Source organism: Labrus bergylta, chromosome 14, assembly GCF_963930695.1.
Source record: "Labrus bergylta chromosome 14, fLabBer1.1, whole genome shotgun sequence".
Classification (NCBI taxonomy): domain Eukaryota; kingdom Metazoa; phylum Chordata; class Actinopteri; order Labriformes; family Labridae; genus Labrus; species Labrus bergylta.
The window spans coordinates 19,302,769-19,317,144 of record NC_089208.1 but is presented as its reverse complement, the minus strand read 5'-3'; the positions used below and the strand labels follow the sequence as shown (position 1 = coordinate 19,317,144).

General features: G+C 41.0%; 1 protein-coding gene across 2 annotated transcripts; it reads right to left on the bottom strand.

Moving 5' to 3' along the window:
- Nucleotides 1-1,816: 1,816 nt before the first annotated feature.
- slc43a2b (solute carrier family 43 member 2b) lies at nucleotides 1,817-13,613 on the bottom strand. Of its 2 annotated transcripts, none has more exons than XM_020639855.3 (14): nucleotides 13,518-13,613; nucleotides 12,336-12,628; nucleotides 9,159-9,453; nucleotides 8,940-8,995; nucleotides 8,761-8,837; nucleotides 6,813-6,905; nucleotides 6,321-6,454; nucleotides 5,648-5,844; nucleotides 5,400-5,543; nucleotides 4,581-4,713; nucleotides 4,287-4,419; nucleotides 3,813-3,886; nucleotides 3,588-3,711; nucleotides 1,817-3,495 (listed from the first exon to the last, which is right to left on the bottom strand). In XM_020639855.3, the coding sequence occupies exons 2-14, from the start codon at nucleotides 12,493-12,495 to the stop codon at nucleotides 3,334-3,336; spliced, it is 1,782 nt and encodes a 593-aa protein (XP_020495511.2). In that variant the 5' UTR covers nucleotides 12,496-12,628; nucleotides 13,518-13,613; the 3' UTR covers nucleotides 1,817-3,333. The 2 variants fall into 2 exon arrangements, with proteins under 2 accessions (XP_020495511.2, XP_065818784.1); XM_065962712.1 differs by lacking the exon at nucleotides 13,518-13,613 and adding an exon at nucleotides 13,456-13,474.
- Nucleotides 13,614-14,376: the final 763 nt, after the last annotated feature.

Below are 14,376 nucleotides of genomic sequence, written 5' to 3'. Positions count from 1 at the left end.
TTTCAGATAGCCCACGTTTCTAATGGTGGATTTAGTTTGTCAATCAAGCAGCAAATTTAACCACAGCGGAATCAAAGGAAGTCAAGGCTAATTTGTAGGCTTATTCTAAGGCGCTCCTCTGACCACACTTTAGTCCACCTTAAGGGTCTATATGATGGTGGTGACGCTTTACAAGGCATCACAGGTCCCTAATCCCGTCCCACGTCCCGGAGATCGCGGGATGTGAGTGCGCGAGCGCGTGAGAGAATCTAAAATTATGTAACAGCACATTGCTGCTGTATTTATAGCACATCTGTATCCGTCTGCCAACATCTGCTTATCTTTCATCTGTCTCATCTGTTGGACCTCATCTATCTATCTATCTATCTATCTATCAGCCCATCTGTCTTGTGGTATTAATAAGGATGTTATGCACATAAAAATGAAATTAGGATATAAGGTGTTTAAAGGGCTTTTCATAATAATTAAACATTTCATTCCTTTTTTGCAAGAAAATAACATTTCTGAAATTCATTGTCTTTTTTTCCCCCCAATATTCATATTAATGCATTTTGACTCCCTTTAAAAAAAAAAAAAAAAAGGTACAAACTGTTTGTGGGTTAAGTTGCTGTCTACTTGTTTTTGCATTGACTTTTTAGATGCAGTGGTCTCATGCTGCCTCTTTGAACTGTGTACCTGAACACACCACAGGGGTCAGACAGCAAACAAACAGGTGACTCGCCACCACAAGGAGCAGGAGCAGCAGGTCTGTCCCCGATTCCGGTGCTGCTCACAGATCTATTCTCGGGTGTCGAGAGGGGCTGAGGTGTCGAGTGATAACGAACTGTTGGAGTAAAGTATCAGGTGGCAGAGTAGAGTGCTGACACACCTGATAAAAACATACAGTGAGAGTGTAACGATAACATCTGGTGGGAAAAATGTGAAGAAGTAGTCTGGCTGTTATCTCACTTTTGATTGAGCTTCCTAAGCGACATAGAGGCAAGAGGCACATTAAACACCGCTGTCAAAGCAGGTAAGCACTTTGCATGAGACTTATATAGATAAGCTCAAGTCCATTTGCCATTTACCATTTATATCTGGATGAACATGCCACATGACATTTTTGTAGTCATGTACAGTATATTTCTTTCAATTTTCTCTCAATTACTATTTTTATTTCTTCACCTGTGCTTTCAGGTAATATTTTATGACTGGTCTGCATTATTTGGGTGCCTTTGTGAGGATCTTTTTAACTGTTTTATTTTTTTTGTAAAAATGCACAATAACTTAATGTTGGTATTATACCTTATACCTCTCCTTATTCACTACTGTGATGACCCTAAAAAAAACGTTGCTTACACTGACCTCTGATGGTGGCAAAAAAAATCCTGGTATCAACTGAGAGTCTTTTTTCACTCAACAACAAAAAAGGTTAGAAAAAGGAAAAAAATTCAAACGTACCATATGACAAAGAAAAAGTAAGGTCAAGGTTTCTTTGTCTTAGGTTTGAGTTACTTCTTCATGTAGTTTCTTTCCTTTTGGTTTCGTCACCTTAAGATCTTAGGTGTGTTAGTTAAATTCACATTTGATCTGTTGATGATAATTGTATGTACTGTATATGGTTTTCTTTTGTCGAACACTTATTTTGAATAAAAAGAATCCTGTTTTTTGAACTTTAAAACCTGTGTGACCTTTGCCTTGTTGATTGCTCGGTCCAAAACAGTCAAAAACTTTATTATTAGACGAGCACATTTCAGGGACTAGGCAAGAATTACATGGACACTGTTACCTTGACATGTAATGTAACTAGTGGGGGGAAAAGGAACAAGAGCACTAATTTAAAGAGACAAAGTCATCTTTATTTAACCCCACAAAATCCTCCATATTCCAACAGGAATGCCTTAAAAACAACACATCTCTAAGTCATCTTCAATGACACAAGAAAGAGCTCAATGCCAGCAGCACAGTGTGCGATGAGACGCGTGAAGCTGCCAGCACAGCATTATTTGAAAAAACATCATAATGGAAATGTGAGTGTAAAACAAAATAAATACATGTGGTGGGACTATTTTTTCTACAACAAGGCATCAGGAGAGAAGTGCTGAAAGATGCTGTCGTTGATAGTTGATGTGTGTGACATTTAAAAAAGGGAAACGGATTAAAGTGCTGAAAAAGAAGGCAGAGAAACTGAATAAAAACCTAATGAAGCCACAATGATGAATACATACAAGAGAGGATGTTAAGACAGGGTAAAAAGTATGTAAAGACTGCATAGTTATATTCAAAAGGCACCCCTGAAACTCTTAAACTAAAAAATAAAAGTTTTTAAAATAATTACTCGAAACACACATGCACATTTTGCCAAAAATACCACGGTCAATTTTTTTTTTTTTTTATCTAAGGTTTATTTTGGGGCTTTTTGCCTTTGCTGGAGAGACAGGACAGTGGACAGAAAGCGAGAGAGAGATTAAGAAAAACTGAGGAATGACATGTGGGAAAGTAGCCACAGGTTGGATTTGAACCCAGGTCATGGAGGTCAAGGAGTGTTTGTGAGTGCACAAACTAACCACTCAGCCACCAGCACCTCATACTGCAGTGAGTTCTGTACTACAGTAGTTTTTTTTTACCACTATAAGATGTGAGCTTTGCAAAAAAAAAAAGGAAAAAAAGCAGTCAAGTCGTTAATCTTACTCAGCAGAGAAGCATCAGCAATAAGGCTCTTCTCTCCTCCTTGTCCCTCATTAATGCCATTTAGTCCATACTTACCCTACATCATCTATTACAATATACAACAGGTGGATTCCTAGTTAGCACCATACAAAAGGTTTTACACTCAGGATGATTTAAAGTCGATCTATCATACAAAAAAAAGACAGGATAACTCATAATAATGGATTGCTCCCAGACAATAGTGAGGTTGGTTGAGATGTGCTTTTCTGCACATTTCGGAGATATTTAAGCAGTCTTTTGTTGGAAGCAGCTGCACTCATGTGCCGAGGAAATAAAAAGAGAAGTCTGAGGACTTGGGGGGAATACAGAGGACTGATGCCTCCTTCCTTTCACAGTCTTTCCTCGCTCTTGTTCTCCTTTCCACGTTTCATTTTCCTCCTGAATGGATTTGTTTCTGCAGCATTAGTTCATCTTGGTCTTTTTATGGGGCATGTATGTGGCAGCCTTATTTTTGTGTGTGTGGAGACTTTTGATATTAATCAACGTATTCAAATGTGAAATTCTCTATAGTTAGTTAAGATTGCAAAAGTTCATTTGAATGTGAATGTGTGCAGATTTTACTGAATGTTTACCAGTAAAACCAATCCTGATACTCTTTCTCCACGTCTCTGCAGCCAGAGTCCTCTACACGTAGGCCTCGGGGATGTCGGTGCCGTTGATTTTAATGTAGATCTTAGCGTCGTCCAACTTTTCTTGCTGCTGTTTGTTGAGCGTCCGTCTGTAGCAGATCAGGTAGAGGGGCAACAGGAAGCCCAGCATGCTGAGAACCAGGAGTCCAATGTTGACCTATGAGATAAAGAAAAGACCGGAATCAGACTTGCCTGAACATGTGTGATTGTGTGTTTTAATGTGTGTTGAGTGTCAGTGAGCTTTCATACCCAGAACGGGTCTCCCTGCAGGGGCCCCATCATGGCCAGAAACAGGGGCTGCTGCAGGAGGGCGAACACAGCACTGACCAAGGACTGCATGCCTGTGAGACTGCCGAACTGGGAGGATGGATACCTGGAGGGACAGAGGAGGTGAATTAAGATTCACAAGTAAGATCGAGAAGGTGATGATGTGTGTGTGTGTGTGTGTGTGTATGTTTGTACATTGAGACTTACACAGCAGCATAGAGGCCGCCAACAGCAGAGTGGACGAATCCTCTCACCACAGTGTGTAAGAGGAAGGATACAATCTGAGGATTAATGAAAACAGAAGAAATCAATATTAATAATGATGGAAAAGAACGACAATGCTGCATTTTTTAACGTCTCATTAAACTTCCTAGACAGCTAAGTTGACGTGTCAAAAGTAACATCCACCTTTATGACATCAGAAAAGTCACTTTTTAATCAGCCTTTTAGCTGTTTAGTTTGGTTTTTGATCTGTAATGATTTCCTTGTAAGTATGCTCTGCTTTCACAAGTTAATAATATAAACAATGTTAATAAATACTCTTCAGGCTAGAAACAGAGGTGACTTTGCTAGATTGTCAGTTGTATCCCTGAAGCACTTTTTTTTAGGTACTTGTAAACGTAAAGTCACCCCTGTGGTTAAACGTTTTTAGAAATCTGACAGCAGAAGGGGACAACTCACCTGCAGGGGGAGATTTGGCACCAAGCTGGTGATCCCAAATCCAACCAAAAGGATGTTTGTGAGGAGGAAGGCTCGCAGGGCATTGGTCACCTTCTGGGTCTTTTTGTCTCTGCGCGTTTTCTTTGGCTCGCCCCTAGTTGTCAAAAACAACACAAATTATTTTGAGGCAATGATACCTGAAGTTTTATTTCTTTCTTTTGCACTTAAAAAAAAAATCATCATTACAGTAATGTCTGGGCCTATTAATGGACATGGGTCAATGTAGTCTAAAGTAAAAACCGGAGCCTGACTCACTTGCTGCAGGGCTCTTTCTCGTCCTCTCCGTCATCACAGTCCTTTAGCTTCCAGTCCATGATCTGACCGATAACAGGCGTGGTCATCAGGCAGAGGAGCTGCAGCACGCCGAAGATGGAAGAGTACAGACTCACTGAGGGAAGGATCAGAATGAAGACAAAAAGAGGTCGTCAAAAGGAGTAAAGAATAGAAGTAAACGTAAAAAAACCAAAGGAAGGTTTAGAGGAAGGATGATGGAGAGTTCAAGTCCTTCAGCTACCAGGTTAATAACTACAACAGTACAGTTAATTATTAGTCCTAGACATCAGAGCATTATTGACTAAAGCTCTAGTGGATAAGGAAAAAAAACAGCGGTTTAAAACGTCAATTCGACAACTCTATGTGGGGATTTATGACCTGGGGAGTAATGATCAATGAAAGGTGCGTCATGTGAAGTTCCTGTGAAAAGCATGTGCTTGGGGCAAAGTTAGTTAATGAGTTAAAAAAAGGTATTTTGTAGTTATTGACTAAAAGGTCAAATAATGAAACAACTACACGAGCAATCTTAAAAGCCAAGAAGTACTTTGATGGAAAAAACTACAGACTAGTTAGAGATTAAATTCTATGTGAGATGATCTGACTAACAGAGTTTGATCTTACCGACTTCCATTTTCTCCACTGAAAAAAATCAAATAATAACCAAGTGAGACCGCTGCTTTTAAATGATGAATCAAAGTTACAAAACAGTCTCATGAGACACGGCAAGATAAACACAACAGCACTGTGTTTAATTCATACTGACCGACGTAGATACTCATAACGAAAAGCAGTGAGCCATACCTGTGTTGAAGTCTCGATCAGTGAGGGCCTCCAGGACGCTGTTCATCGCTCCCATGTAGAATAAGAGACGAAGCTGAGTGATGGACATGGTGACCAAACTGAGCAGGAAAATGGGGCTGGAGATAGTTTTAAAGAATGACGGGGCTGCGGTTGGGAAACAGAAACAAAACATTGGGTAAATGATGTGCATCAGATTCATGATTATGTTAACATCCTGAGGTTAAATGTGCAAAATTCTGCTCTCTTACTCTCTTTTTGCGTCTTGCTCTCCATGTCCAGGTCCATGGTGGACAGGCAGAGCTTGTGTCCGTCCTTGGTAGCCAGCTCCTTATGCTTCAGGCTGTTGCCCACGCTGAGGCGACTGCCCACTGCGGTCACTTGGCGGTAAAACTGCTTTCCTGTGATTTTATGGTCAAAGCCCAGCCAGCTGAACTTGATCTTCACACTGAGAAACCAGAGGTGGAGAAATGGATTAGAAGGAGAACATTATATGGAAGAAGGGCACATTGTTTAAGGGAGGGGAGGAATATAAAAATTGTTTAAAATGAAAAAATATAATTTTTAAGGAAATCGTGACATGTTGGAAACTTCCTGATTTTACCAGACTTACCAGAAATTAACTAGAATGTTTTTTTTTTTGGCACACAAGCAGGTCAAAAGTGTGATTTTGATTAAAAATGACTAATCACAGGGATGATTCCCTTTCAACAACTGCAACACTCAGCAGACAGACTTTAACCTGGCTTCAATATGTTTGTCACATATTACATAACTGTCAGTGCTGCGGTGATAATAAAGAAACCTTATACTTTGGAACAAACGAGACGCTGCTGATACTACAGTGCACAAAGGTATCACACACTTACTTATATGGGATTTTACTGCCAGTGCTATCTGTGTGTGTGTATCTGCGGTACTCACGTGTAGTCCATGTCGTCGGGTCCTGGGAACGGTTCCAGCGGCCAGTTGAAGAAGCAGTTCATGAAGACGAGTCCAGCACAGGCAGCCCACACCACCAGGATGGTGATGAAAGGTATGCCTAAGTCATAGATCACCTGTGAACATAAAAAATAATATATGATGCAAAAGTACAAAAACCAAACACATGGACCCAAAACGCTATCAGATGTATTAGCCTATAACTTTTGCAGCATGCAGCTAAGAATAACTGTACATAGCTCAGGGCATTCAAGGAACATGGAAATGTGTGTAAAATACAATTCTACAATTCACTTAGCAGACGCTTTTATCCAAAGCGACGTACATCAGAGAGTAAAATACCCACAATTTGGCGAACAATTTAGGAGAAAAATAAGAATGACAGAAAACATTTCTTGGTTAATATGGTTGGATAGACACTGGATGGTTTTAGCTTTTACTGTTTGGTGGTGTGTCAGTGAAAGCGTATTTTACCTTAACACCAGGGAAGGTGACAGCGGAGGAGGCATATGAGCCGATCATCAGGGCGATGAAGGTCGAACGAAGGTCCCCGAACATGCTAGGGAGCTAGAGAGATGAGAGAGAACGCTTTTAACATCATCACCTCATTTTTACATGACAGGAAAGCATACGCACAAATGTGCAAGTTATTCCATTGTGTTTCTAAGTATAAAAGTTAGACCATCTGCTGCCAAGTTTTCTGGTGATCTCAGCTGCTCTGAGCCTGAGGCCGGTGGGACAGATTGGGGACACTGTGAGGATGTTGCCTACTGACACTAAGGTCAGAGAGGACTGTAGGAACCAATTAGCAAGCAGACACGGGCTTCAGAAAAAAAACATCAAGGGAGTTTTAAGAAAACAAACCGACACAGGTCACCAGTTAAAGACACACAGCTGTCCAACAGTTCACAAACACAGCACTGATGCATTCAGATGGGGGTGACTGAGTTGAGGGTAAGTTTTCCTTTTCTCTGTCTTTACTACCGTTTTGGGAACGAGAACAGAGAGTTGAGAGAAAAACAGACAGTGGGTGGCAAAACATCCGAAACACAAAGCCTTTCACAGGCAGTTCTGCTTTCAAGAGGCTGAACAACAACAAGCAAATTCAATTATGTAAGACTGGGGAAGCTGAGGAAGAGGTTTTTCTGAATTTGCGTGTGTTTCTCTGCTTAATTAAGAAAGTATTCATACTGAAGCAGCCAAGTTACAGTAGGCAAAAAAACACCAGAAGTTCTTGGAAGACTGTTTCCAATATACCCTGGAGCAAAAACAGAGCTGTCGGTCAAAGCTGAAATAAAAAGGTGACCTTACAGCTGACATTGGCACAAAGTCAATGGCTGCCGCTGAGATATTACCCAACCGGCCTCAGCCTGTAGCTCTGAGGTGGAGTCATAATTAAGGAGTCGAGGAGCTGCATAGAGTCTAATGATTAACCCAACACCGAGGCTGTAAGAATTTTTTCCCAGGTTTTGGGGGACATGGGAGTAAAAAGGTATGCAACAATCCCACATAGGACATATCGTACCTCACAATAAAAGTCCATGGTGGTATAGAAAAGGGGTGTTTAATTGGGTGATTTACTGCTGTAGAGCCCCTCTCTAGTGAACAGCATCACCATGGTACAGCTCAAGACTCCGGGCTGAACTGGTAGAAAGAGAAGGCAACAGTAGGAGGAAGAGCAACAGGAGAATAGTGCAGAGGAATGGTGAGGGGCTGACCCTGTCTTGGTCAACTCTGGGCATTTTATAGCACATCAGTTGTTTTTTCTGTTTCTGTATATCTGTGGATGCATTTCTGTGCTTTTTTAAAGGGGCACTACACAAAGTCTTTCCACATTCCTCTGGAGTACGAATTTACAGAAAAAACAAGATCTCTGCGGCAAAATACTGATGTTCTGATTAAGTCTGGTGGCTGTAGGCTGCATAAGTTGCTACCTGATACTGATTCTATGTTTTTAATGATTATGTTTTCATGTTGTTCTTTTTTAAAATTTTGATTTACATTGAAATTTATCAGAATCTCTCATTGGCTGCTTAACCTGTTCCTTTTTATGGGGATGCTAGTTACACTTGGGAAAATTAGTTGCTTACTAGTGATATACGTGATAATTGTCTTCTGTATGTGTGTGCATTACAGTAAGTGCATGTTTTTGTGTAAAAAGTCAGAGGAGTTGAGCAGCTCAAAGCCAAACAGTTGCTACAATGTTCCTGCTTAAGCCGTTAAGTCATGCAGAGAAAAGTGACAAGTGTTTTGTTAAACTCAGGTCTCAAGACAAACTGCCAGACAAAAGGTTAGGGTAGTGAGCAGGCAAGGAACCAGCAAACTATTATAGGAGAGCAGGAACAAAGCCCTATGAAGTTAGAAACCATACATCTCGCCAACACGATTCAAAGACCCTGAGGATTACAGGACACACACTTACCGTGAGAGAGGTGAAGGTCATGCACATGCCTCCAAAGCCGTTAAAAGTCAGGGCGATGAAGATAAGGACAGAGAGTTCTGCAAATGGCACAGATGTTAGCTTCCAATTCTGCAAACAGCCAAACAACCACTGAACATTGCAGAAAATGCTGGAAAAAAGTCCTCTTAAGGTAGACTTACCATTTGGTTGGTAGGCTCCATAAGCAATGAGTAGACAGGAAAATCCAAAACAAGTGCTGAAAGGAGAGAAACACACCAAACACTGGGGGTGAAAATCAAAGTTTCAACCATACCACTGCCATGTTTGCATCTCAAAAGTTTGCAACATTTTTCGAAAAATTCCATTTACACGTGTCTTTTCTGAAATCGAATCTTAATTTCTTGTCTCCTGGAGCCTACCTTCCCAGCAGTCGTAGCTTGCGAGGCCCGTATTTGTCCATGACGATCCCCAGCGGCAGCGTGATGGCGGAGAGCAGGAAGGAGCCCACCGTGAACGCCAGGTTCAGCATCTCGTCTTGCTCTTTACAAATCAGCCAGCCATTCATCCTCAGGGGCCCGTCCATGGGGCCCAGGGGCCTTATCTCCACTCCGTCTCCAACACCAACCACACCACCCTCGCTTTCATAGTAATCAACATACTCATCGGTTACAGGGGTTTCCAGGGGTATGGACATATTGTAGCTGGAGCTGTTACCTAAAGAAGAAGATGCAGCAAGAGAAGATGAGAGGTTGGATACACAAAATAGAAACCATGTAGGCGGACACAAATGATTTAACCTCCCATGTCTTATTTAGTCTTACTGATAGATTTATATGAGGTAAAAGCGTAAAAGACCGCATGTCAGTGTAAGAATGAGGTCAAACGTGCCATCTTTCCGTCTGGTTTAGCATGAAAGGAGCTGTGGGTTCTTGTCATACAAATACCAAGATGGCAGTTCTGCTTATTCACAGGATCGTGATATATCAACAGAGAGTGGCTACTCGTGTAGTCGACACGTGCAGAGATGTGTATATGGGGTGAAAAAAAGCTGAAGTAGTAACCCACTATTAGAGGTAGGGTCAGACAAATACACGTGCCTTGCCTGCCATGCAGATAAATCAGAAATACTTCATGTGTCCGCGGGGGAATTCAGGCATTGCAGTTTGCTCTTATACGGAACATAGGTGTAAATGTGTAAAAAATGGAGAGAAGTAAGAGATTTTTTAAATATATGTGATCTATGCATTATACACCATAGAAGTATACCACACAATACAGAGCAGTAGGAATAGAACAAGAAGTATAATCCATTGAAGGCCCACAAAGACCCCAAAAATTAGACGAGTCATACCTGTCTATTTTTTAAATAAATGACAAGGATATACATTAATTGACCCTGAGTTTAAATTTCACTTTATTATCAGAAGGAAAATGTAACTGACGGGTCTAAAGGGATCAGCAGTTTGGGAACTTTTTTTTCTCATGTACAGTTTGTGGTCTCTCTGTGGTTTCATCCGCCAGACCTCTTTGTAGTCACAGGAGTATGGCTATAGCAAGTATGGCTATAGCATCCCTGTGTGAAACACAATGACGCCCTTGATAACAAAGTGCCACAGTATATTTCAGGAAACGAGAGATTTCACTCCATGGCCAATCAGCCAGGTGGTGTCCATGCACGTGCAGATGATGCACACCGACACTTGGAAGACCTGGCAAGAGGATTTTCTTGTAATGGCCTTTCTCTGATTCTTCAAATATATTTAATATTTATTGCGTGAATCTTAAGACAGCTGACTCTGTGTTGTGTGTTGGCACGCATCATAGCAGGGCTTACACTGGCTACAGCTGATGGATACCAAACTACAGTATGTTTGATGTGCTGATTATTCTAACAGATATGAATTTGTGGAAAATACAATTTGATAATTATTAATTAATCTCTAAGCCTTTATGGAACTATTATTTTAAAGGGGACTTAAAGGTTATTTCTGAACTATAGAGGTGCAAGGCATTCTGGGATGTCGTTTGTCTTCTTGCACCCATTGAACCACACATATTAAACTAACTTCTAACTAACCCTCTAATATCTCTGCAGTGTTTCCAAAATAATCGTAATCTACACGCTGCTGCATCATCATTATTCTGTTTTTCACCGTCAGCCCTCACAGCGGTCTGTTCATCACTCTGCTATCTGTGTGTCCTTCATCTGAGGACTTTGCACTTCCATATTACAGTAATAAAAAAACTGCAGAGGATCTCTCTGACTCGCTGTCACGTGTGTGGAAAGAGCTGAGCTGGTGCTTGTCCTCTCCTTCTTATGTCATCAGAGCAAGATAAGACGAAGAGAGCGAGTGCTGCAGGATGTCACCTACAGACGATTATGTTCTTTCGTTACTTCTACTTTCTACTAACACCTCGCATTGGTGCTTCTGCTAACTAATGTCAGCAAGTTTTGGCTATCGGCTGTTTGTGATTCGAAATAAGAACAAAAAAGGAACAACTGCCAATTCAAAAACATAATGCCAGACAGCTGGAAAATCATCCTCATGAAATCCTCAAATTAATGTCTTAAACTCGTATTTACCCTCACAAATAAGAAAAACCTCATTGCATGATATAAATGATCGGTAATGATATAAAGTGCAATAAATGATCCACTATTAAAGAACGCGTACTAGCTATAACTCTTAAGTGTCAGTGCCGACTTTTCTCCGTATTGGACAATACCTTGTTTCTCCTCAGTCCAAAATAAGTAGCTATTCCCCCAACTGGCACCGATTTATTCATTCCATCGGACTCAAAAAGGTGTGAAAGTATTGCTTTTATAGCACAGCCAATGTATGCTTAATGATTAAAGTATAGCATCTATATAAATTCATAAATTCATTTTTGCAAATGTATTGCTGTATATTCAGACTTTTGAGATGTGTTGGCAATAATGAAATCGTCTTAGTAAACCTAAGTAAACTCCCAACCAATAGTTTAGTGTCTTTTGGATAAGTGGGGCTCACGACAGACATGTGAAAGGACACGGTGTCACCTGAGGTGCAGAGGATACTTCTGGGCTGATTCCTCTCAAATTCCCTTAGTTTCTCTGCTATGAGAATGTACTAAGCTCATCCTGTGCATATATTACACCTCTATATACTCTAAAACACAGAGACATTCCTGACTTGGCTCAAAATGTTGGAAGCGGCTAATCAATTGTGTCTTCAGTTTATCAGTTCATATAACATACGTGGAGCCACTGGAGACTTTTCAGTCTTAAACTTTGGACCTCTTCGCCAATCTGCTACCTTGCTGTCTCTTTAAGTTAAGTGCTCAGGTTTTATCTCCCAGGTCCATAAAAACCAGCTTATAACCCTGTTAGTGAAAACCCTAACTCTTACTGGAGAATGAGAAAAAAAGAAGGGAGGCAGCAGTGTTACATAAGTCTAATTAAACTTTTCAGGAAGAAAGGCAAAAGTTATGATGGTCAGGGCTATTTTCTTAACTTTAAAGGGAACTTTTGGTACAGGAAGGTGGCGGATAAGAAATATGAAGTGACCTGCAAAGCATTCTTTTTCCAGGCCAGAAAAACTAAAATAAAGACTCACCTTCCTCGTTGCAGAGGTACGAGTAGAAGCCCTCTGACTTCAGCATGATGAGGAGAGATCCCCATCCCAGCAGCACAGCCGAGAAGAGCAGATTCTCAATAATGGCAGTCACTGCCATCCACCAGCGCCGGGCGAACGCTGTGGCCAGGGTCGGAGGCATGGCGAAGAGGTAAGAGGCAGAACCAGAGGAAAGAAATATAGAGAGTGGAGGGGGATAGACGGCCAAAGGAGGGAGCAAGTTGGAAGTGCAGAGAGACTCCCTGGACTCACGCTCAGAATGAACGATCACTTATCTGTGAAGACAAAGAGGAAGGGGAGGTTTTAACAGGTAGGCGATCAGTGATGTAACAAAAGGACAGGAAGGTTCAATCAGCAATCAACTTTGAACTTTAGAGATCATTAAATACAGTAAAAATAAACCTGTGATACCTCTCAATTCATTTACACACATGCTGTGGCTGCTTTATTACTTCGAATTCTCCCTATAATTAGACACAGATGAGAGGCTAACTAACTAATAACGGCAAAAGATGGAGAATTATTAACTGTCCTGCTGGTGCAAAGATTATCACATCACCCGGTTGCCTGGACAAAGATCTTACATCACATTACAGACGCTAATAAGCGAGGAACATCCATCACAGAGATTCTGCTGTACACTGTAAATGGCTAACTGGTCCAAACTGGACTCAAGAGAGAAAAATAGGTCTCTCTCCCACATGGCCTCCCTCTTTCTCTCCCACATGGCCTCCCTCTCTCTCCCTCACTCGTCCCCCTCAAGTTCTCTCGGACTCATCCAACCGAGACTTTCCTCTGCAATTACTGTTGTGCATCCAAAACATAAAGGAGATGTCAAACAAACAATAAACAAATCTGCTCACACAGCCAAGGTCTCTCTCTCTCTTTCCCTGTAACCAACACACAAACACAATTCCTGCACAAACACCCACACACAGGCTGTTCAACTGGTAACCTAATTGTTGCTGAGTTAGATGTAGATCTCTTGGAAATAAACAACTGACCAACATAGTCATTTCAGCTTTTGTAAGCAGTGTTGTTGTATTTTTTTTTTTTTTAAAGGAGAAACAACTCTCCCTGATGTTATCCATGATGTTCTTACATTGAAAGTAATCATACATAGCCAGATGAAATTCAGTCCAAGCAAAGAGCAATCTTCCTCACCTTTCCAGTTTGTGTGAAGAACCATCCAGCTTCAGATCAGTGAGCAGTTGTCTGAGAACAGCCAGGTTTATATACTCTGTGTCCTCACATGGCGCCCCCTATCGACTGATGGCGGTGCGACGTGTGCACCTCAGCAGCCAGGGCACTTAGTTTCATGGAATCAGACACAGTCGTGAAGGATTTGGACCATTTTCTTTTGTAGAATGTATGCTACTATTCTTTCTGTCAGTAAAATAAAACATGTATTAATGAGAACTTATTTAATAAGGGCTTAATAGGAGTCAAAGTGCGAAAGGCTGAGTGGAAGGATTAATCAAGCCAAGCACAGTCTCCTTGGAAAAACATGAAGGACTTGTACAGATAAAGACAATGATGTGTCATAGTCTGGATCAATATGAACAGTGAACCAATAGTGAACCACTGTTTCAGCGGTTGCACAAATTTGTTGTTTGCTGTTGTGTTGTGTTCATTGTTTATCGGCCATGAGATACATAAACAAGCACAAACTGAGGGACAACCTCAGTTGATATGAGCCTCCACTTTCTGACAAAGTCCATAAAAACCAGCTGCATCCACACATACCTGAAAAATGAGACTTTTTCTGCTTGCCGAAGTGACACGATAACATTTTTTGCTCAAATGTTCTGCTGTTGTTTTCAACACATTGAAGACTTAATCATCGGTGCTGCATTCACGTGATTCAGACATAATCAATAATGTGATGATTCGCTCCTTTTGACTGTAACTTAGACAATTTAAGTTGAACTTTTAATTTTGTATAACATACGAATTTGAATGTAGCCTATTTTTTTATTTGTGCAATTCCTCTACGCGTCGAAGAATATTTGAATCCAATTTA

Excerpts from the sequence above, each read along its gene's own strand:
- slc43a2b (XM_020639855.3), bottom strand. The coding sequence starts at position 12,495 with ATGCCTCCGACCCTGGCCACAGCGTTCGCCCGGCGCTGGTGGATGGCA. Across the intron at positions 8,996-9,158 it reads AAGCTACGACTGCTGGGAAG|CACTTGTTTTGGATTTTCCT; the intron begins GTAGGCTCCAGG and ends CTCTCCTTTCAG. Across the intron at positions 3,887-4,286 it reads TGCCAAATCTCCCCCTGCAG|ATTGTATCCTTCCTCTTACA; the intron begins GTGAGTTGTCCC and ends ATTAATCCTCAG.